The sequence below is a fragment of the Apodemus sylvaticus genome, chromosome 5 (assembly GCF_947179515.1).
Source record: "Apodemus sylvaticus chromosome 5, mApoSyl1.1, whole genome shotgun sequence".
Lineage (NCBI taxonomy): Eukaryota > Metazoa > Chordata > Mammalia > Rodentia > Muridae > Apodemus > Apodemus sylvaticus.
This window is the reverse complement of record NC_067476.1, coordinates 11,085,728-11,107,976: the sequence shown is the minus strand read 5'-3', so window position 1 is coordinate 11,107,976 and position 22,249 is coordinate 11,085,728. Positions and strand designations below refer to the sequence as shown.

General features: G+C 51.9%; 1 protein-coding gene across 2 annotated transcripts; it reads right to left on the bottom strand.

Annotated features, from left to right (window-relative positions):
* Positions 1 to 1,245: 1,245 nt before the first annotated feature.
* On the bottom strand, positions 1,246 to 15,846 carry Plpp7 (phospholipid phosphatase 7 (inactive)). Of its 2 annotated transcripts, none has more exons than XM_052182160.1 (2): positions 15,122 to 15,846; positions 1,246 to 2,479 (listed from the first exon to the last, which is right to left on the bottom strand). In XM_052182160.1, the coding sequence occupies exons 1-2, from the start codon at positions 15,570 to 15,572 to the stop codon at positions 2,115 to 2,117; spliced, it is 816 nt and encodes a 271-aa protein (XP_052038120.1). In that variant the 5' UTR covers positions 15,573 to 15,846; the 3' UTR covers positions 1,246 to 2,114. The 2 variants fall into 2 exon arrangements, with proteins under 2 accessions (XP_052038120.1, XP_052038121.1); XM_052182161.1 differs by lacking the exon at positions 1,246 to 2,479 and adding an exon at positions 7,093 to 8,155.
* Positions 15,847 to 22,249: the final 6,403 nt, after the last annotated feature.

Here is a 22,249-nt window from a genome sequence, read left to right as displayed (position 1 = left end):
AATGCCTCCATGAGATCCAGCTGTAAGGCATTTTCTCAATTAGTGATCAAGGTGGGAGGGCCCCTTGTGGGTGGTGCCATCTATGGACTGGTAGTCTTGAGTTCTATAAGAAAGCAAGCTGGGCAAGCCAGGGGAAGCAAGCCAGTAAGAAACATCCATCCATGGGCTCTGCGTCAGCTCCTGCTTCCTGACCTGCTTGGGTTCCAGTCCTGACTTCCTTTGGTGATGAACAGCAATGTGGAAGTGTAAGCAGAATAAACCCTTTCCTCCCCAACTACTTCTTGGTCATGATGTTTGTGCAGGAATAGAAACCCTGATGAAGACAGGGCTGGTGGTAGCCCATACCTTTGAACCTAGGGTTGTATAGTGAAACCCTGTGTCAAAAAAAGTATTTACGTGAGGTCATACTGGAGGAGGGGCTGAGACAACATGATTTGCTCTAAGATGAGAGAATTGGGGTGACAGAAACATACATGGGCCTGAGAAGAGGATCATGGGATGGTGGCGGCATAGGGGGATGTGACCGATGCCTAAGAGCATAAAGGATGCACAACCACCTCCACATGTAAAGAGGCTGCTGGCTCCAACCTATGGACGTGCAGTCTTCCTGGGTAAGCTGCTACCCACTTGGGACTTTGGTGTTCTCATCCGCTAAGTGGGTGTGTTACCCCACTTTAGAGGCTTGTGAGGGGCGCTGAGTGCTGGCTCCAGGAATGCTGGGTCTCTCCATCACCCCCATACCTGATCTCCTCCAGGCCCGTGAGAGGGAGGCCAGACTCTGTCTCCACTGTGTCCCCTGCTTCTCATCTTCCCCCATCTCGGCCCACTCTCACAGCCCTCCACCTGCATCTAGATTTCTACTTCTGCACATTCACCCTGGCACCCTATTCTGACTGGCACCCCACCCTCCCTCAGAGTCCGTTTCCAGGGGGCAGGAATCTAGGCTTTTAGACTGAGGGAGATGCTCTGGGAGGGTTTGAGGCTGAAGGGAGGAGGTCTCAGATTTCTCTACCACTGAAGAAATTCCCCACCCCAGCCTTGGACAAAAGGGAAGTGCCTGGAGGACCAAAACCCAGTCTGTGGCCTCCAGGAGACACCAAGCAGTGGCAGAGTCCAGAAGAAAGTCAGGGTTCCCTTTTTTGGGACCTTTGCCCTCTTTTCCCTCTGACAAATGACACTAGACACTGTCTTCCCACCAGGGACTGTCCCCCTGCACTGCACATTAAGAACCACACAGGAGGATGCTTCTTTTGCATATCAGTGTATTGTCCCTAAATGTCTGACTTGGAAACGACCTATTAGGTCACACAGAGTCCGGCCCCTGGGGGCCAAAGTGGCATCAACTCCCACTGACCCTAGCAGGAACCTTCTGCAGGTCTTGCTGTGGGCCCAAGCCTTCCCCAGGCCTCAGGGCTGGGTGCTGGGAGAGGCTGGCTCACATCCCAGGCCCGCTGGCTCCTGGGCAGCAGCTTCCCAGATTCAATAGGTTCCTGGTGGGTTAATAGCGATTTCTGAAGAAAAGACTTCTATGGTCAGGTAAATTTCAGAAATGCTGAGCTAAACAAGACTTCAATGGCTGGGTTTTCTGTAGGACACGTCGGTGTCTTTCCAAATAATCTACACTCTTGTGAATGTGCACTGTGGGGGTGAGTGTGCAGGACTTCCCAAAATGCATTGGACCATAAAAGCCTTTCCTCGAGAAGTCTCTTGAGGGCTGGGGCCCTCAGGCTACCCTAAGCTGTCGGTGACCACTGATAGACCGGCTCCTGTGTTGGATGAGTGGTGGGCGTACTTCCCCGAACTTTGTGCCATGGTGTGGCAGCACAGTACAGCTACTGCTGTTGTGGTGACGAGGGACAAGACTCTGCTTTTCCTATGGCCATCTTGTTCTTGTCTGTTGCCTTCAGACAAGGAATGAAGGCTAACCACATGAGTCGTCTTGGCTGCCTCCGAGGGTGCAGAGTCCAGCGAAAAAGACAAAAGCTCCCACAGTACTGACAAACCAGCTTCTGACCAGGTTGGGGAAGTTGAGTCAGTCGTCCCCACTGTCCCACCTCTACCCACCTCTCGGGCGCCACCTCTGCCCAGAGCCCAGGTGGGTGGTGGGTGGCGGCTCACCAGGCAGAGATGAGCATCTGGCAGGTGTTGGAGGACATCCACACGAGCTCCACCAGGCGGAACTGGAAGTAGCCGATGACGAAGCCTGAGATGACGTCTGTGATGTGGTGGCGTCCGATCATCACCCGAGACAAGCCCACGCAGAAGGCCCAGAGAACCAGCAGCACGCGCAGCGGCACCGCCAGCACCAGGTGGCTCAGGAAGAACTTGGACACCATGGCGGCACGGCTGGCGTGGCCGGCAGGGAAGGCGTAGATGTCCATGGTGAGGTAGTCCAGGAGCCCAGGGCTGGTCTCGTATGGGCCGCGGCGCTTGATGAGTTTCTGTACTCCAGCCACTGTCATGATGTCCAAGAGCAGGGCTGTGGACAGAACACAGAGGCCTGGATGTCATGTCAGTACCACCAGCTGACCAGGCTCTGGTCCCTAGCCCCAGCCCCCTCCATTCATTTCCCTTTGTCTCAGTGACCTTAGGGCACATTCCTACCCCAGGGCCTTTGCACTGGCTCTTCCTGCTCCCTGGATTGTCCCTTCTCTGGGGTACCCATTTCCTTCAACAGAGATGCCACCCCTGGAACCTGTTTGTAGATGTTTGCACCACAGTGCCTTCATCCTGATTCCATTTTATCACCATTTGGCATAGTAAACATTTTTCTTCCCCCCCCTCCCCGCTTTCGTGTGTGTGTGTGTGTGTGTGTGTGTGTGTGTGTGTGTGTGTGTTTTGCATGCAGAGACCAGCAGTTAACAAGGAATACCTTCTTTGTTCTTTATTTTTCGAGGCAGGGTCTAGCTGGGCTGACAGCTGGAAAGCCTTAACAATCTTCCTGTCTCTGCCCTGTACAGTGCCAGAACTATAGGCGTGTGTGTGTGTGTGGGCGTGCCTGGCTTCTTCTGTGGGTGCTGGGGATTTGAACTTAGGTCCTCAAGCTTGTGTAACAAGTGCTCTTACCCACTGAGCTATCTCTGCAGTCCATCCTCGACCTCTGGCATTTTATTCCACTTATCTGCTCCCTAGTGACAGTGTCCTGGGTAACTACAGGTACCTGCAGGGTTCCAGGGCTGAGATATGAGATGCCGGGCTACAGAAATATTTTCAAAGTATGTCAGTGAAGCTTCCTCTGTTCCCAGAGCACAACGATTTTTATAAAGCTGAAATGCAATTCATAAACACACACTCCATGGTGTGTGAACACAGAAGCATTTGTGAAGTCATAGTGGTGTGCACCTAGTGGAGCAGGCTAGCCCTGAACTCACAGAGATCCTGCCTCTGCCCACCAAGCACTGGGATTCCAAGCATGTGCCACACACCTGGCTCCTCTGTGTGCCACTAAGCTGCCCTCCACAGAGGCCAGGCTACACACAGCAACTCCACCTCACAGAAGACAAGGCCTTGGGGCATGGAGTATTCTCATTTGGTTCTCCTTTCTGGAATGTTCCCAACCCTCTGCCTTTTCTCTAGTGTCCTCCTCAGGCCTCCGGGATGCTCACCCTGTCCTCACAGACAGGTTGGACCTGGGCTCTGTGGACACTTCTCATGAGGGTGAGGCGGAGCCTGTCTTGCCCTGAGGCTTGTCACTTCACCCCCACACCCCCAGGGTGGCGGTGTCCAAACGTTAGTTGAATCACTGACTGGAAACTTGGCTCTCGGGTTGGGCTCTTTTCCCATTTGAGAAGTTTGGGGGATGCCTGGAGCTCCGTCTCAGCCGCTGCCCCACTGTGTGCCCTTGGTGGACTGCTGTGCCTGTTTGGGCCATCAGAGGATGGCAGGACACCAAGGCCTAGAGCCCCTGGCTAGTCAGAGCTGCTTCCAGGCTGCCAGTGTGGGACAAGGCAAGCCCTCCCCAGCCACAAGGAAGCCTGGGGCTCATACCTCTCTGCTCTGGAGCCAGGGCTGGTGTAGACAGCTGCAGGCAGACCAGCAGTGAGGTAGAGCCACTGCGACTGCATGACTCAGAATAAGACACCTAGCTGTCCCCACCTGGAAGGTGTAGATCACAGATACCATCTCTCTGAGAAGGGACAGTCTGTGCCTGCAAAGTGGTCCTGGGCAAGGGACTTAGGGAGTCCTAGAACCTACAGCACTCTGTGCAAAGCAGGGAAATCCCTGCTTCAAAAGCCTGGCCCATCAGAGGCTTGGCTACGATAGTGACCATTGCTGGAGGGTTCCCTTGCCAGGATCCAGACTCTAAAACCTCTCAGCGTATGCCGATGGCTGGCCGCTCAGCTCTTACTTTCATGGGAATAGGAAAGGTCAGAGCTAAGGTACACCTCAGTGACAGAAAATGGGCCATGAGCAGGAACCTGGCCTCCATCCCCAGTGGGGGGGGGGATATGATGGTGGGGGGGTGTGATGGTGGGGGGGGATGTGATGGTGGGGGGAGGGATGTGATGGTGGGTGATGTAGTAATGCATGCCTGTTATCTTAGCACTCTGTAGGTTGAGGCCGGTGGATAATGAATTTGAGACCTTGTCCCATAAGACACAGCAAACAAATTGGAACAGCTATTGACCTCCCCTCCCAAATTCCCAGGGAATAGCTGGTTCTGGAGATGGACAGGTGTATGTGTGTGCCAGACCTAGGGCCAAACTCCTAATAGCCAAGGGGGAGACGGACAGTCACCTTTTTTTGGGGGGGGATTGGTTTTTTAGAGACAGGGTTTCTCTGTGTAGCCCTGGCTGTCCTGGAACTCACTCTGTAGACCAGGCTGGCCTCGAACTCAGAAATCCATCTGCCTCTGCAGGCTTGCGCCACCACGCCCGGCTCATGGACAGTCACCTAAAGGTTGCACAGAGCAGTGCCATTCCAGCCTGTGGGCAAGTGCCTCGGCAGACAGAGCTGCTGTGGGGCTGTGAGCAGGCTGGGGAGCTGCCTTCTCAACACGCAGGAGAGGACAACTCCCCCCTTCCACTGGCTGGCCAGCCCTGGGTGTGGCTATCCTTGTTCTGTAATCTGGAGCCAGAAATAGAAACAAAGGTTGCCATCCCTTGAGGCCCTTGCGAACTCTGCTAGCCTTGGGTTTGTTAACGTACAGCTCACTTAGACCTGAGCGGGGCAAGCCTCCTCCAGTTGGGGGGAGACTCAGGAGGAGAGCTGGAGAGAGCGGTCTGCCTTTGATTTGTGTGGGGCTTGGGAAGGCCACTTTCCTCCTTGGACCTCCACGTCCTGGTCCTGAGGCCCAGCAGGGCAGTGGCAGAGCAGCAGGATCCAGGATAAGAGACCAGATTCAAAGTTGCCACTTGCAGACTAGTGGAGTCTATCATCCTCCCAGCTTCCATCCCTCCCTCACACCACAGGGAGGAACATGGGGCTGGGCTGAGGGCTGGCCCCCTCAGGCAGTGAGAATGAGAGAGAGAGCGTCTGGGGCCACAGCCAAGGACCAGAGAAGGGCCCTGCTGCCTCTCACATCCTCTGAGCTGTCAGAGTTCACCCACAGCACCTTTCTCAGCAGCAATCAGGAATGCCCAAGCATTCTGGGCAGGAACTTAGTTGTCCCCGAGGCCTGACTATCCTGCTGGCTTTAGGGCTGATGAGGACCCATCTTATCTCTCCAGCTCAGCAGCCCTCTGGGCTTGTGGTGACCAGGAAACTAGAGGGCTGGAAAATCCCAGAGCAAGCAGAGCCAGGCCTACGGGTGGCTGTGTGTGTGAGTCAGAGAGGTAGTTAGGAGGACCTCACATGGGCCCTTTTGGGCTTGGTCTGTTATTGCCTTGAAGGTGCAACCCCCTCCCTCAGGGTGCACCTCTGAGTCCTGCTTAAGGATCTTTCACTGTAATGTAACTCAGAACTCTGCAGCTGAGCCCTCTGCAGGACTAGGGCAGGGACACAGGGTGTGAGAGGGGGTGGGGGTGTTGGCGAGCAAGGAGCAGAGATAGGTCCTTAACTGCCAGGAACAGGCTTGTGGGTTAAAGTCCCTGCTGAGGTGGCCTCTGCCTCTGGTTCCCATTCTGGCTTGGGATGCAGAAGCCAACATTCTATAGCTACTGCAAAGTGAGTGCCAATAGGTCCGTGTGGCTGCAGGGACCCCAAGCTTGTAAGGAAAGAGACAGGATGTGCACCTGCCTCCTGTTTAAGGATGCCACTGCAGTGTTATGACTCAGAACCCTGAGAATTGTACAGTGACCCAGTACCCTTCAAGGCCAGACAGATACAACACACCGCGCATGATTGGGTCTAGACAACGAGTGTCCAGCAGCCACCGCAGATGACAAGGCCGCCGTGGTGTATTTATAGCCACTGAGGGAGAGGTGCGGGGCAGGTACACTCAGGGAAAAGGCCGGCTACAAGACAGGACGGAAGGCAGTGCCTGGACAGATTGACCTGTGAGGTGCTAATCCGCCTGGTGTCAGGGCTTCTCGCTGAGCAGGGGTAGTGTGGGCAGGTGGGAGGTGGGGCAATGGACAGTGGGTGGATTTTACATTGTCTCTCTGAATTCACCTCCCCACTCCCCATAAGCATGTAATTTGTATGCATAGTCTTAAGGTTATTTTTGGCTGGGGATGTAGATTAGTAGAAGGCCTGCCTGGCACTCATGAAGCCCTGGGTTCCGTCCTCGGCACTGTATGTGAAACCGGTGTGGTGGTGCACCACAGGAATCTTCCACTCAGAAAATGGAAGCCGGAGGATTAGAAGTTCAAGGCCACGCCTGGCTACATAGTGAGTTTAAGGCCAGCCTGGGCTACATGAGACCCTGCCCCCATCTCTAGTTAGTTTTACAAGATAGGAAATACCACAGAATTTCTTGCATGAGGGACCTGGAGCAGTTGAGTGTGCAGATGCAGAAGCAGAATTGGGTGTGTGGGGCTGGGAGAGACTGCAGTGGAGAGCTAGGGCTTCCAATTTTGTAAGAGCGTGAACTTCTGGAGATATATGGTGGCGACATCTGTCACTGCACAGTGGTGTTTGATGCCAACAAACAGTGTACTTCAAAAGGTTCAAATGACATTTTTATGACATATATATACATATTGCCACATTTGCAAAACGTTATTTTTAAAAAGTCAAAGCAGCATTCTAAAAGGAGGCGATCTCCCTGGGGAGCATTTCCCAAGTAGACAGGCTGGGTGAGTGGGACACTGTGGAAACTGGGGTGGCCTGGCCCTCGGCTTTGAGCTCCCGCTCTGTTGTCTGGAGGAGTATGTGCATGTGTGTCGGCAGCTGCAGGTGTGCACACACAGTTAGCAGCCCTCCGGTGAGTCCCCTTCACCCCCATGCCACACCAGCCTGCTGTTGGGTGGGTCTGGTCTGTTCTGGTTGGTCTGTTCTGGTCTGTTCTGGTCTGTTCCGGTCTGGTCCCGCCTGCCCTTCACTCTCCCGCCTCTCGAGTGGCTCTTCACAGTGAACATCCCAGAGTCTCTGCTCTCTCATCTGAGAAATTCACACTTGAAGCTGGCTCCAGGGAGATCAGAACCCTGGCCACAAAGTTCCAGGGGACCAGCTCGGCTGAGTAGCTCGCACTACTGGGAGCAGGTCCCAGAATGAACCTACCGATTGTGTGACTGCCCTGTGCTGGCCCACCTTGTATGGTGAATTACTTTCTTTTTTTTTTTTTTAAGATTTATTTATTTATTATCTGTAAGTACACCGTAGCTGTCTTCAGACACACCAGAAGAAGGGTCAGATCTCATTACAGATGGTTGTGAGCCACCATGTGGTTGCTGGGATTTGAACTCAGGACCTTCGGGAGAGCAGTCAATGTTCTTAACCGCTGAGCCATCTCACCAGCCCGGTGAATTACTTTCTATCACGTGTCAGAACCCTGTCCCAGACTTGGGGTGGCTAAAGACCCCCAGGAGACTGGGTGGCACATAGTACCCTAGGATGATGTAAACCGGCAATGCCACAAACTGAGTGATGTGAGATCAGTTTAAACATCCTTCAGTCAGTCAGTCAAGGCTCATAGTCTCTTGAGAGGTTTTCCCTTAAGTTGTCCCCAAGAGCAAGAGCTGGTGGGCAGGAGGCGGGAGAGGTGACAGACATATCTTCTGCAGAGTTGCCTGAGTGGGAAGCACAGGGCTGAGGTGGCTTCATCCTCTGTTCTCTGCATAAAGGACATGGGGTGGGGGAGGGGAATGAGGATTGAATATGGACCATACAGCTGAGCGGGCTCCTGAGAGCAGAGGCAACACGCCAAACACAACAAACAGGGCTGTATGTTGGTATGTGTGTGGGGAGAGGCAGAGGCTGGTGCCCCCCTTGGGGAGGGACTAAAGGACAGGCCCACTTTCTTTGTGAACTCTGTTCTGTGGAACACAAGGTGGTACCAAGACCACCACAGCCTTACCAAAGCACTTTTCCCAGGACAGGTGCCGGCAAGTGTCTGCTCAATCTCAGACTTTTGCTGCTGCGGCGTGGGGGTGGGGGGCTAATCTCTGTGGCTGAGGACCATTCTCTCAAGTTCTGCTTAATCCTATTTGTTTTTGTCTTTTAAACGTTCCCTCTGGGGTTTCCGGGACGGCTCATATGGTAAAGTACCTGCCATATACAACCAGGATCTGAGTCTAGTCTCCAGCGTGCCCATAAAATCCAGGGGTGGCAGTGCGCCTCTGTAACCTGGCAACGGGAGATGGAGACAGGCGGATCCTGGGAGCTCACTGGCCTGCCAGACTAACTAAATCAATGACACTGATTTCAAAAGAAGAGATGCAGAGCAGCTGAGGAAGATTCCAGAGAGGCCTCTACACAGGCATGCACCCCTGCACACACCCCTGCAAACATGAGCATTTGGGAGGGAAGCATTATTAGATTGAGGCCAGCCTGGGCCGTGGTGTGTGATCCTGTCTCAAACAAACAAACAAACAAACAAAGAAGGGTGGGTCCCGGAGGTGCATAACTGTAACCCAACTACATAGTGAATTTGAGGCCACACTGGGTGACATGAGATCCTGTCTCAAAAGTCCCAAACAAATAACATGAACAAAACCCCAACAAATAGTAAGTGCTGGTCATGGTGAAACTCCCTTGTATGTTAGCCTAGAACAAACCAGAATGATAACAACAGTAATAATAATAATAATAATAATAATAATAATAATAATAATGTGTAAAGTGTGTGAGGGCGAGGAGAGCCTGGAATGCTTGTGGGCAGCCAAGAGAAGGTGTTCCTGTTCAACCCCAGTGAAAACCACAGAAGTTCTTCCCACCCGTAGACACAGTTTCTCGGTGACCCAGCATCTCCTTCCAAGCAGCCAAAGAGCCGGGAGCAGAGCCTGAGATGCACACACCCCGTTCACAGCACCCGGGGTGGAGACTCGGATCTGGATAATAGATAAACCCAACAGGCTCCATTTGCACAATGGGAAAAGGAAGAAAGTCAGGCTGTCAAGATTGCTTAGTGGATAAGGACACCAAGCCTGAGTTTGATTCCCAGGACCCATGTTACCACAGGTTATCCTCTGACCGCCACACATGCATGCACTGTGGCACATATCCCACCCCTCAAATAAATGCTAACAAAAAGTTTTTAAAAGAAAGGCGAGGCTGATACATTATCACACCAGAACAAACCCTGAGGACTTTATGCTAAGTGAAAAGAGTTAGTCACAGAAAGACGAATGTCATAGGAATCTGTGCATAGGAAGCCACTCTTAGAGGAACGAGATGCCTGCTGTGGAGGGGTGGGGTGGGGGATGGGCACGGAGTTGTGTGTCATGGCATCAGAGCTTCAGCTGGGGCAGTGAAAAGGTCCTGCCGGTTGATGACAATGACAATTTCACAGCGATGAAGATACGCCTCAGGCATTGAATTGTCTAGCCACAACATGATCTCACACACACAAATAAAATAAATAAATGGATGTAATTGTTTGTTTGTTTGGTTGGTTTTTTTTTTTTTTTTTGATTTTTGGTTTTTTCTAGACAGGGTTTCTCTGTGTAGCCCTGGCTGTCCCGGAACTCACTCTGTAGACCAGGCTGGCCTTGAACTCAGAAATCCGCCTCCCTCTGCCTCCCAGAGTGCTGGGACTACAGGCGTGTGCCACCATTGCCCGGCCTAAATGGATGTAATTGTATACACACATACCCACACTCATACACTTTTGAGATAGGGTTTTCTCTGTGTAGCCTTGGTTGTCTTGAAACTTGCTCTGTAGACAAGGCTGGCCTCGAACTCACAGAGATCAACCCTCCTCTGCCTCCTGACAGCTGGGATAAAAGACATGAGCCACCACAATGCAAGAAAAAAAAAAGTCATGTTTGGGGCTGGGGAGAGGGCTTAGCCAGTTAAGTGCGTGACATGTAAACCCTGAGTACAGAGCTTCAGCAAACAGGTAAAAGCCAGGCATGATGGCGAGCATCTGTTATCTCAGCACGGGTGGCAGAGCACTGAGCTCACTTGCAGGAGTCTAGCTTACCCAGGAGTTTTAGGCTAGGGAGGCAGAGGCAGGTGGATCTCTGACTTTGAGGCCATCCTGGACTACAGAGCAAGTTCCAGGACAGCCAGGGATGCACAGAGAAACTCTGCCTTGAGAATAAGTAAACACATAAATAAATAAATAGAATGAGGAGGAAGAGGAAGGAGGATGGGTGACCCCTGAGAAACAGCACTGGAGGAGGTTGTCCTCTGACCTTGGGACATGCAGGTGCACCTGAGTGGCGGCCTTCGTAAGAATGGCCCCCCCCAGGTGGTCATATACTTGACCGCTCAGGGAGTGGCACCATTTGAAAGAATGAGGAGGTGTGGCCTTGTTGGAGGAAGTGTGTCGCTGAGGGTGGGCTTTGAGGTGTTAAAAGCCCAGCGTCTCTCTCTTCCTGCAGCCTGGGGATCCAGGTGTAGGACCATCCTGTTTCTGTCTGAGCATCCCTCTGCTTCCTGCGGTGAGGACCAAGGACTAAACCTCTGACACTGTGAGCCAGTCCCAAGGAAATGCGTCGCTTTCATAAGAGCTGCTGTGGTCACGGTGTCTTGTCACAGCACTAGAACAGTGACTAAGACACCTGCACACACAATGCCATGTTCATAGTCAGGGAAGTCTCGCTAAACGACTCAGGCCAGGGCCTAGAGAGATGGCTCAGCAGTTAAAAGCACTGGCTGCTCTTCCAGAGGACCCGGGTTCAACTCTCAGCACCCACAGGACAGTTCACAATTGTCTGTAACTCCAACTCTGGGGATCTAACACCCTCACACAGAAAAGCATGCAGACAAAACACCAATGCACGTAAAATAAAAATAAAAAAATAAGGATTTGGAGTATGGTAGCACAGCAGGAGCCACTTCCTACCTGGGTCAGGCTCTCAAGGAACGGAAACACGGTGAGCAGGGAGACCCAGTCACTCATCACCTAGCTCTCTGTAGGACCATCAACCCTGGTCAGGTGCTTAGTAAAGGTGTCGGTGTCACTGCCCTGGCATCGAGGACACAGACAGGACCTGGGGGGAGACGGGCCTAGTGATGGTGTTAGCCATGTCCACCTAAGTGCTCCTAGACTTAGCACATGCCAAACCCTCCATGGCTAGACACTTCCTTCAATGTGTAAACGGAGGCTCCGAGAGCTGAAGGCACTTGCCTGTGGCCAGAGCAGGCCCTGGGGTATGAGCGCAGGTCTAATTTATTCTAAGCTTTTCTCCGCTGCTAAGGTTGCTCTGGCTAGGTTCTCTGTCGTCTAGTGCAGAAGGCAGGGAGGGTACAGTTCTGAGAACTGTCCTGGTCTTCTGAGGCCCAGCTCCAATACTCTACTGCTTCCATTCTGCTCCTCAGGGTCCTGGCTGTAGGCACGAGATCTTGTCTCTTAGCCCAGAATGTTCCCTGGGCACTGGTCAGGTGCCCTGTGCTCTGAGCGAGGGCTGAGCTAGACAGACACCTCCAGGCTCTGCAGATCTTGCAATAGTGACATCAGCCACTGGGCTTCTCCAGGTCCCTTCAAATCACCACAGACCTTTTGCTCCAATGGTGGGAACTGACTAAATCACATCTTCACAGTAAGTAAGGGCCAGAGATGGCAAATAGAGCCCAGGGCAGAGAGTACCCCAGGGCATCAGAAGGCTATGCAAGGCATTGGTCTGCCGCTCAGTAGATGATGCCTGTCCTAGAATGGAGAAGGTAACTGGGGTCCCTTCTAGCAGGTGAGGCTTGGATGGCAGGGCCAAGGCCTACCTTGCTATTTTATTGTTTTTGGTTTTTTTGAGACACGATCTCACTCTGTAGACAAGGTTAGCCTGGAACTCACAGAGATCCGCCTGCCTCTGCCTCCCAAAGTGCTGGGATGAAAGGCACCAGCACCACCATAACCCGACTGTGGCACAAGCTTTCCACCCCCAGCACTCAAAGGCAGAGGCAGGAAGATCTCTGTGAGCCCGAGGCCAGTCTGGTCTATAGAGTGAATTCTAGGACAGCAAAAGCTACACAGAGAAACTTTGTCTCAAACAAAACAAAACAAAAACTAACCAATCAAAAAAAAGGATGCGCCCCCATGCCCAGCCTATTGTTTTGAGACGTTTCTAATGTAGCTCAGGTTAGCCTCAAACTATGTAGCCAACTGTAATGATTTGTATAAGGTAGACCCAGGAAGTGGTACTATTAGGTGTGGCCCTGTTGGAGTAGGTGTGTCATTGTGGGTGTGGGCTTTAAGACCCTCATCCTAGCTGCCTGGAAGCCAGTATTCAGCTAGCAGCCTTCAGATGAAGATGCAGCACTCTCAGCTGCTCCTGCACCATGCCTGCCTGCATACTGCCATGCTTCTCGCCATGATAACAGACTTAAACCCCTGAAACTGCAAGTTAAATGTTGTCCTTATAAGAGTTGTCTTGGACATGGTGTCTCTTTGCAGCAATAAAACCCTAACTGAGACCCCAACATCTGCTACATTAAAAGCTGAGCCTCAGCCCCACACCGTGTTTTCTGTCACATTTTTCTCCCACTAAGCTGGACTCCCTGGACAACACTCTCCAGGGAGGCACTGTGGCTCCAGAGCCACTCTGCCTGCTCCACACAGCCTGTGACAGCCACGGTGGCAGAGAGGCAAGGGTTCTAGCTGGAGGGCTTGGCCCCTGGACCAACCACAGTGGCCAAGCCACTTGATCTTCCTAAGCATCAGCTTTCCCTTCTGTACAATGGGCACAGGGGCGTTTCCTTCCCGTAATCACTAGGAAAGCCTACTGTGTCACAAACAGGCACTTGTATGACATAGCAGTTAGGCGGTTACAAAGCTCAGCAAGGGATGTTCTTAAACAGTCAAAAGCCACTGCTGTGCTTATTCAGGGCGGGGGCACCTTGAGTCCTCCCTCTCTCAAATGTGGTTGTGCCCGCAGCAGCTGGCTGCTGGAAGGGCCTAGAAACACAGTTCTAATAAGCGACTTACAAAGCTTCCACATCTGGGGCAGAGTAGAGGCGAGCGACCCCGTGTGAGATGTGGATGCTTTGCTTGGCCAGCATCTGCTTGCGTACACTTTCACCACGGGGAGCTCACCCCCTTTGGGAGTGGCTGTTCCCTGGAATACTGAGACCAGGCTGGCCCCTTCTCTGAGCCTTACTTTGTAGGGATCACCAGAGGTGAGAACAGCCAGAGGTGTTCTCCCTCCCCCTCCTCAGGATAACTCTGAGCAAGACTGGAGTTGGGCTCAGTGCTAACCAGCCTCCATCACAGCATACCTTGAGGCAGTTCCTTGCCCCAGCCCTCTGAGGTGGGGTATGTGGGGTGTTATGGTGCTGGTTAGACAGGACAGCATGGCTCCTAGGCAATGCTCAGTGCACTGTTGCCACCATTAGGACAGGGAGAAGGCAGGAAGGAGCAAATAGGGTTGGGGACAACACTTTCCTACCCCATCCACCCACATGAGGGAACCTGACTCCTCACGTAAGCTTCCTGAGTCTCAGTCCTCAGTGAATCTATCTTGGGCATAGGGGAAACTTCACATAACCAGAACAGGTTCGGTTCTAGAAGCTTCTATTCCAATACCTTGGCCACCTGTTCACTCATGCCCCACCCCCATCCCTGAATTGGGTCCTGCAAGGCAGTGGTTTGTATGACAGTTGGGACTGTTAGAAACTCCAGGCCCTGAGGTTGATTTACTGGGACCTCAGTTTTCTAATCTGTCAGATGGTAGTGCGGGGACAGCAGCCTCATGGGACATGCTGGGAGAAAACAATAACATAAAGTTGGGGGCACAGGCATGAGAGTAAGGACCTTGGATGGGGGGGGCAGACCTGGCTTGTCAAGGCTGTGATAACTTCTCCCTCCTAGCTTGGGCTCCAGGTGCTCTGAGAGCGGATGTAGGGGCGCCCGGGTTCTTACTGAAACTCTCTCGAACTGGAGGATCTAGCTGGCTTTGCCTGTGTTTCCCAGGAATGAGCAGAGACTTCTAGAGGACACTAGGGACCAGGAGGTGCCAGGAGAGTGAGTGGGGTGGGAGCTGGGTACCATCTCCAGGTAGAAGGCATTCTTGCTTTCCACACGGGTACCACACCGGCAGCTGGCACATGGCAGTGCTAGCCTGGAGGGCCGGTGGCAATGACTTTGGCAAAGGAAACTGACAACCAGACTCCTTTCTCCAGAGACATCCCGGGGGGAGGAGCAGACTAGGGCTCTAAGAAGTGGCTCAGAGTGGGTAATAGGAAACCTTACGTGGGTCCCTTGAACCTTTAGACTCTAGAAGGATCCTGGGCATATATAGGGTCTCTAACTGGGCACGAAGGAGGGGACAATTTGGGGCCAGGAAAGTACTTTCTGGTTAGGAACAATGACCTGACCAAGACATTGCACTAATCAGCAGAGCCCCCTCGTTCATCCCCTGGCCTCTTTGTCCTCTGCCCCTGGACAGCAGCCCTATGCAGAGAATTGGTCCCCAGAGGTGCCTGGGGCCTCTGCATGCTCCAGCCCCACCCCACCCCCAATTTGCAGGGGGCCCTTGCCTCCCACACTAGAAGCTTGTCCGTTTCTGGGGCACCCTTTCTGCCTAGCCTCATTACATGAGTTCCTTGGTTTCTCACAGAGCCTGCTGATCCTGGAAAGGGTTGGGCCGGCTCCCAAAAGGCCTGGCGGGCCGGGTGACAGGTGGTCGGCAGGCACACTCACCTAGCAGCAGGTTCATGAGCACCTCTTGGCCAGCCAGGGTGCTACTTCTCACCAGGCAGAGGATGGTGCCCCCGATCCAAGGAATACCGTGGCCTGTGATGCCAATGAGCTTGACCATGGAGCGGGCGCTGGCCCAGGATGCAGCCCGGCCGGCACACACCCCCAGTCGCTTAGACATGCAGATGTCAATTGCCAGCAGGGAGTTGAAGGCGATGCCCTTGAATGAGGGGTTCAGCTGCATGCAGTCCTCCTCCGGCAGCTGCTGAGACTGGCGCCGCTCCCGGGCCCCATCGTTGGAGGGTGGGAGCTGTGTCGAGGGCCCCGAGGCCTTCCTACCCGAGCTTCTGGGCTCCTGGGTCCCCTTGGGGGGCTGGTTCAGGGACAGGAACTCAGCCCTGTTGAGGACATTGTTGCGATCCCTGGCACGGGCCCGGCTCTGGGAAGCTGGCATGGTGACCTCACTTACTATGAGAAGGCCAGTCTCAGCCCTGCTCCAAGGGCCTTCTCCCAGAAGACGGGAGTCGCCACCTTCTCTGTAGCAGCTGTTAAATATAGAGAGGAGAATTGCACATGGCTATTTACCGCCAGCTGCCACCCGGCTCCGAGGGGCACGTCAGTGACAGCTGGGCAACCAATAGAGCCCACCCTTACGGGGCCAGCGCCAATAGAGCCACGGAGAGCCGGATGAGTCCACAGCTCAGGCCTGGCGGCCTCGGGCCTGGGCTATTTAAATCTGCCAATGGCTGGTTCTTGAGCTCTGAAGAACTCTGGGAAATGTAGTCCATTGTTCTTGACTCAGCCTTTGCTTCTTCTCTGGCCCTGGCAGAGATGGACCCTAAATTAACACCCGCTTTTCCAGCTGCACTTTGACCAGGGCGGATAACCAGGCCCTCCTGTTCCCCTGACTGGGTAGTGGGTACCTTTGTTCCAGGGGCTGTAGGGAGGTTTTTGTTTTGTTTTGTTTTGTCCCCCCTCCCCCTCCCATCCTCCCTCTCCCAAGACAGGGCTTCTCTGTATAGCCCTGGTTGTCCTGGAACTCACTCTGTTGACCAGGCTGGCCTCGAACTCAGAAATCTGCCTTCCTCTGCCTCCCAAGTGCTGGGATTACAGGCGTGCGCCACCACCGCCGGGCTCAATACTGTATTTTAAAAGGAGGAGAAGAGCAGGGCAGTGGTGTCGCACACCTTTAATCCCAGCACTTGGGAGGCAGAGGCAGGTGGATTTCTGAGTTCGAGGCCAGCCTGGTCTACAGAGTGAGTTCCAGGACAGCCAGGGCTACACAGAGAAACCCTGTCTCGAAAAAACCAAAAAACAAAACAAAACAAAACAAAAAAACAAAAAACAAAAACAAAACAAAATGCAGTGTTGAGTTTGATGTTGTGCATTTGAATGGCAGTTTGTGAAACTGGCTTTCTATTAAAGAGATGGGTAATTAATTGGGAAGAGATCTGCCTCTTGGAGATTGTCCCTGGTACTTGAGCTGAGCAAGAGATACAAGTACCCATATGTAGTCACTGGAACCCTGGCTCTGTTGGTCACACTACAGAGGGAAGTTGTCCTGTCCCCTACCATCAGGAAGACCGAGGTTTCCTACACATTAAGCAAATGACACAGTCATGACCCCATCTGAGTAGGGGCCCTGCAGGACTCAGGCCTGGGTGACTTGGCTTGGAGGAAGCACACCTGTGAGAAGCTGTGGAGTTCCTTCCCAAAGAAAGTGGGAAGCATCAGATCCTGAAAAGGAGAGAAGAGGGCGTATCCCAGAGGGCCGCAGACAGGCCCCGCTGAGCATGTGAGGCTTGAGGGAGACCTCCCGCAGCTTCCTGTGTGGCATCTGGAACTCCGGGACCCACAGCCCATCTTAGGCTGCCTGGCCATAGGCTGTCGATGGCAAGATCCTCAGGGGAGTTGACTGGAGAGTGAGAAGTGACTGCCCAGGGGGCATCACATCAGGTTTATGATTTGTCTGTCTGCCCAGCTTAGCCCAAGACCCAGAGCCTATGCACAAAGACCCAGGACCATCCACCCCAGAGCATCCTAAGGACAAGAAGCCAACTCAGGTTCTGTTGTCTCCGGCCACCCCACCGCAGACCAGCCTACGGGCTCCAGAGGCGGGGACTCACATCAGCTCCTATCAGCTGGAAGGCCTCGCTCAGCCTGTCTCTTTGCTGAACCTTAGTGTCTCTACCTGTAACACAGGCATCATAATGCCCACTTCTTACAGCTGTGCAAGGCGCTCAAATAGAAATTTGTAAAACGCTGAGTAATTGTTCTGCTCACAGTGCACTGTGAGGCTCTGTGTGATACGGAATAAAGTCCTTGTTCCTTCAGAAGGACCCAGCCCGTGGCCTGACTGTGTCCCATTCTTGGCTGAGGTGAGGCCGGTATCCAAGAGCCCTCGATGTGGGGTTCCCTGCAAATCCCAGTTACATACAGCTGAGACAGACTAGGCAGGACCACCCTGCGGCTCCCCTTCTAGTGTTCAATTCACACCAGGCACGGGGCGGGAGAGTCAGACCACATCGTATCTTCTCTCCTGGGTGTGGCAACAAGGCGTGAGCTCTCTCATCCCAGACTTCAGCCAAGTTCTTCTGACTGGTCTGGAGAACGGACAATAATAGACATGCTTTTGCTTTTAAATAAGTGATTTTATTAAGTAATAGAGCAAGTCAAAGAAAAAGAACAAATAGTAAATTGCCAAGAAGGAGAGGGAGAGGTCTGAATGAGGTGTCCCTCAAAGTTTCAGACATTTGGATACCTGATGCCCAGTTGGCATTAAAAATGCTCAGGTGGCCTTATTAGAGGTAGGCTACCTGGCTTTGAGAGTTTAAAGACTCATGCCATCTTGAGTCCACTCTCTTTTTGTGCTTCAAGATGTGAGCCTGTATCTTCCTGCTGTTGCCACCAGGCCTTTGCTCTGCCATCATGGACTCTGACCTTGGGAAACTGTAAGCCAAAGTAAGTGCTTCTATAAGTTGCCTTGGTCATGGTGTTTTATCGAAGTGATAGGATAGTAACTAAGATAGGAAGGTAGATAGATAGATGGATAGATAGACAGATGGACAGAGAGACAGATAGGAAGATAGACAGACAGGCAGATAGATGGATGGATGGATAGATAGATAGATAGATAGATAGATAGATAGATAGACAGATAGATAGGCAGGCAGATGGACAGAGAGACAGACAAATAGGCAGATAGATGGATGGATAGATAGATAGATAGATAGATAGATAGATAGATAGATAGGCAGGCAAATAGGTAGATAGATGGATAGATGGACAGACAGACAGACAAATAGTAGGTAGCCAGCCAGCCAGCCAGCCAGCCAGCCAGTCAGACAGATTGATGGATGGACAGATAGATAGGCAGACAGGCAGGCAGGCAGGCAGACAGACAGACAGACAGACAGGCATATAGGCAGGCAGCCAGCTAGATTTATAGACAAATAGACAGACAGATAGGCAGGCAGACAGATAGGCAGACAGATGACAAATAGCATCATGTTAGGTGCTGAAAGCATCCATCAGAAATTGGCTGAGGAAGCCCCTTTGAGGCAGTCAGCCTGTGTTCCTGGGAAAGTGGGTTCTGGGTAGACAAGAGTGACCCCTGGAGTGAGTGGGGCTTCCAAGTAAGAAAACAAATAACAACAGATAGAGATGACATCACCAAACTGGTCACTATGACATCCAGTAAAACCAGCTACAGCTCTGGAAGCTGAGGCAGTCGCCGAAGCTCCTCATTGAGCCTCCTCTCTGCGGGTGACTTTTCTCTCCCACTGCTGCACCTTTATATCATTGGATAAAACGATATTCACATCTCCTGGAAACAGTCCACACTGCTATTCGGAAGGACATGATTTAATTTGCATTTGAGACAGGGTCTCACTGTGTGGACCAGGCTGGTCTTGAACGCACAGAGATCAGTCAGACTTTGCCTTCTGAGGTCAGGAATTAAATGTGTGTGCCACCTTACACTGTTTCTATTCTTCAACTGTTTCGCTGTTTCCTTCTTTTCCTGTTCCAGGGTCAGGAGTCACCTCCCATTACCCAGAGACCAGTCCACCAGGTTTGGAGGTCAATTTGATTTTTTTTTTGGGGGGGGTTGTTTTTTGGATTTGGTTTTTTCTGAGACAGGGTTTCTCTGTGTAGCCCTGGCTGTCCTGGAACTCACTCTGTAGACCAGGTTGGACTCGAACTCAGAAATCTGCCTGCCTCTGCCTCCCAGAGTGCTGGGATTACAGGCGTGTGCCACCACCGCCTGGCTTGGAGGACAATTTGAAACAAACATACTTAGATCTGAAACGGAGAAAGGGTATACGCCTTCCAACGCCAGCTTCAGGTAACTGGAACAACATGTGAAAATTTACCAGTATAATGCACACTGCACCGATGGACCCCATGTGCTGAGGGGGAGTGCTGAATGTGTGACCTGTAGTGAGTATACTGAAACTGAGGCTCACAGAGGTGAAGGTATCCAGTAAGGAACTGCAAAGAAGCAAGACCCAGACCGCTAAGTAGTCCCCAGTGCGGAGACATTGGAGCCTTCGGGTTCAGATTCTTCAGTCCACAGGGGCCTGGAGATGTTTGATCAATTCTCTGCCAGGAAAGTCACCTTACCCTCCAGGGTGGGGCCATGACCTGGGCTGGCTTCAGCAGGGGCTGAGGAGCCCAGGCAGCCAGGACTATTAATACCCAGGGCCGTGTCAGCACTGTATTCTGGCTGGAGAGGCCAGTTAAGTTCTGCAGAGGCAACGGCTCCGATTTAGCTCCAGAGCCCGTCAGTAGTTAAAGCAAATTGTGGAGAGCAACTGCCCCAGGTTCAATCCCTGGCTTAGCCTGAGACCACAAGTAAACCTTTCTATCCACCCAGGACTCTGAAAAGGTTCACTTAGCACAAGTGGCTCTGCTCTTTCCCCAAGACCAGGACCTGCTACTGCTCTGTCTGCTGGGAGATCTCTGGTTACTTCCAATCCATAAACTATTATGAGCACCTACCAGGCCACACAATCCAATTTCTCCAGAGTCCTGGCCTTCTGTCAGTTATGCAGACAATGCTTTTCTTGATCTCTTCCGGCCATTTAGCTGAAGAGCCAGGACCCGGATCCTCGAAAGGATGAGCTAGATAAAAGACAATAAAATATCACCAATAACTTTTGTTTGTTTGTTTGTTTGTTTGTTTTCTGAGTCAGGGTAGCTCTGGCTGTCTTGACCAGGCTGGCCTTGAATTCACAGAGATCCTCCTACCTCTGCCTCCCAAGTGCTGGGATCAAAGGTGTGTGTCACCACTGCCAGACAAAAGGTCAGCCTTTACTGAAATAAACTTATTACAGATGATAGTTATAGTTCCATCACTTGAAAACTAATATCCTAGCTAACACAGGTGTCATCTTAAACAGAGATCCTTTCTTATTTCCAATTATTGTAGTATTTCATATCAACCAGTTTTTTGTTTTTCATTTTTTTGGTTTTTTTGTTGTTGTTGTTTTTGTTTTTTTTTTGAGACAGGGTTTCTCTGTGTAGCCCTGGCTGTCCTAGAACTCACTCTGTAGACCAGGCTGGCCTCGACCTCAGAAATTTGCCTGCCTCTGCCTCCCAAGTGCTGGGATTACAGGCTGTGCCACCACTGCCTGGCTCAACCAGTTATTTTTAATAAGCAGACAATAAAAAAACAAATATCCATGTACATCATATTCGTGTATATAAATGCACATTTGAGATATGATCACCTTTTAGAGCCTTTAGAGGATGCCATATTTCTCACTTAATAATATAAATTTGATCACTTTTCCATGCCAGTCAGCTTCATTCTTATTTGTTTGTTTAACGTGTGTATGTTTTGCCTGCATGTTTTATGTGCACCATGTGTGCCTGGTGCCTGCTGAGACCAGAAGAGCGTATCAGGCCCCCTCAGAGGGTCGTGAGCAGTTCTGTGGGTGCTGGGAGTTGAGCCTGGGTCCTCTGGTGCTATTACCACTGAGCCCTCTCTCCCGGCTCCTGTTATCTTTCAGTAAGTGTCTGACATTTTGCCACACGGGGAAGCTCATATGTGAGGGCCCTCTGTCATCCTTGCTTTTATTTAGTAGCTACTGTATTCAAAACTATTGTGGGGCAAACACACGCACAGACACATCCCTGCATTCCAGAACAGATGATAAACAAATGCAAGCAAAGCAGGATATTGGGGTGGAATCCCTGCAGACTTTGGCAGGCTAGCCTGGGCTGTTGCTGTATGCAAACTCCAGAAAGCACAAAGACATAGGGCCAACCTAACCACCTTCTTCCCTCTTTAGGGGAAGAATTGTTCAGAGTGCTGACACCCACACTGCCTCCTGGCCACAGGTCCCAGGGCCAGAGCTAGGGCTTAAGCCGCTGGTCTCTCACACTCTTGGCTTAAGAGATGTGATCCTAGCTACATGTGCCCTATAGCATCTGTGTCTCCTGCCTGTGTGGTCTCACCTGTCACATTCTGAGTCCTACTGTGTGCAAGGATCCACAGAGAGTACAAAGGGAATATGTCACAGCCTGGCTCCCCTGAGGCATGTCCTCCCTGGCATGTCCCCAAACCTTGCTTCATGCACTAGGGTCTGTGGAGACCTGGGGTGGGAGCTAAGTGTGTCTGATTGACCCAGGTCTTGGGTGTTGTATAACCAAGCTTTTCCTGGGGAGATACAACACACACAACTACTGCCCCGGACATGGACCCACGGCAGACCAAGGTACAGATACTACCAATCCAACTTAGCGAGCTATGAGTTTTATCGGAGTTACCTACAGAAATATGAACAAGGACTATCACAAAGATGGGAACCTGGAGTACCTGAAGGCGATTCAAGAGGTTGGAGAGTTTCCTTTCTCTGTTTTTTTTTTTTTTTTTTTTTTTGGGGGGGGGGATTTGTTTTTTTTCCGAGACAGGGTTTCTCTGTGTAGCCCTGGCTGTCCTGGAACTCACTCTGTAGACCAGGCTGGCCTCGAACTCAGAAATCCACCTGCCTCTGCCTCCCAGAGTGCTGGGATTACAGGCATGCGCCACCACTGCCCGGCTGAGAGTTTCCTTTCCAAGTGGCTCAGATGGTCGAAATTTCTTCTAGGTGGCTGGTCTGGTCTCAGGGTCCTCTCCGCAGCTTG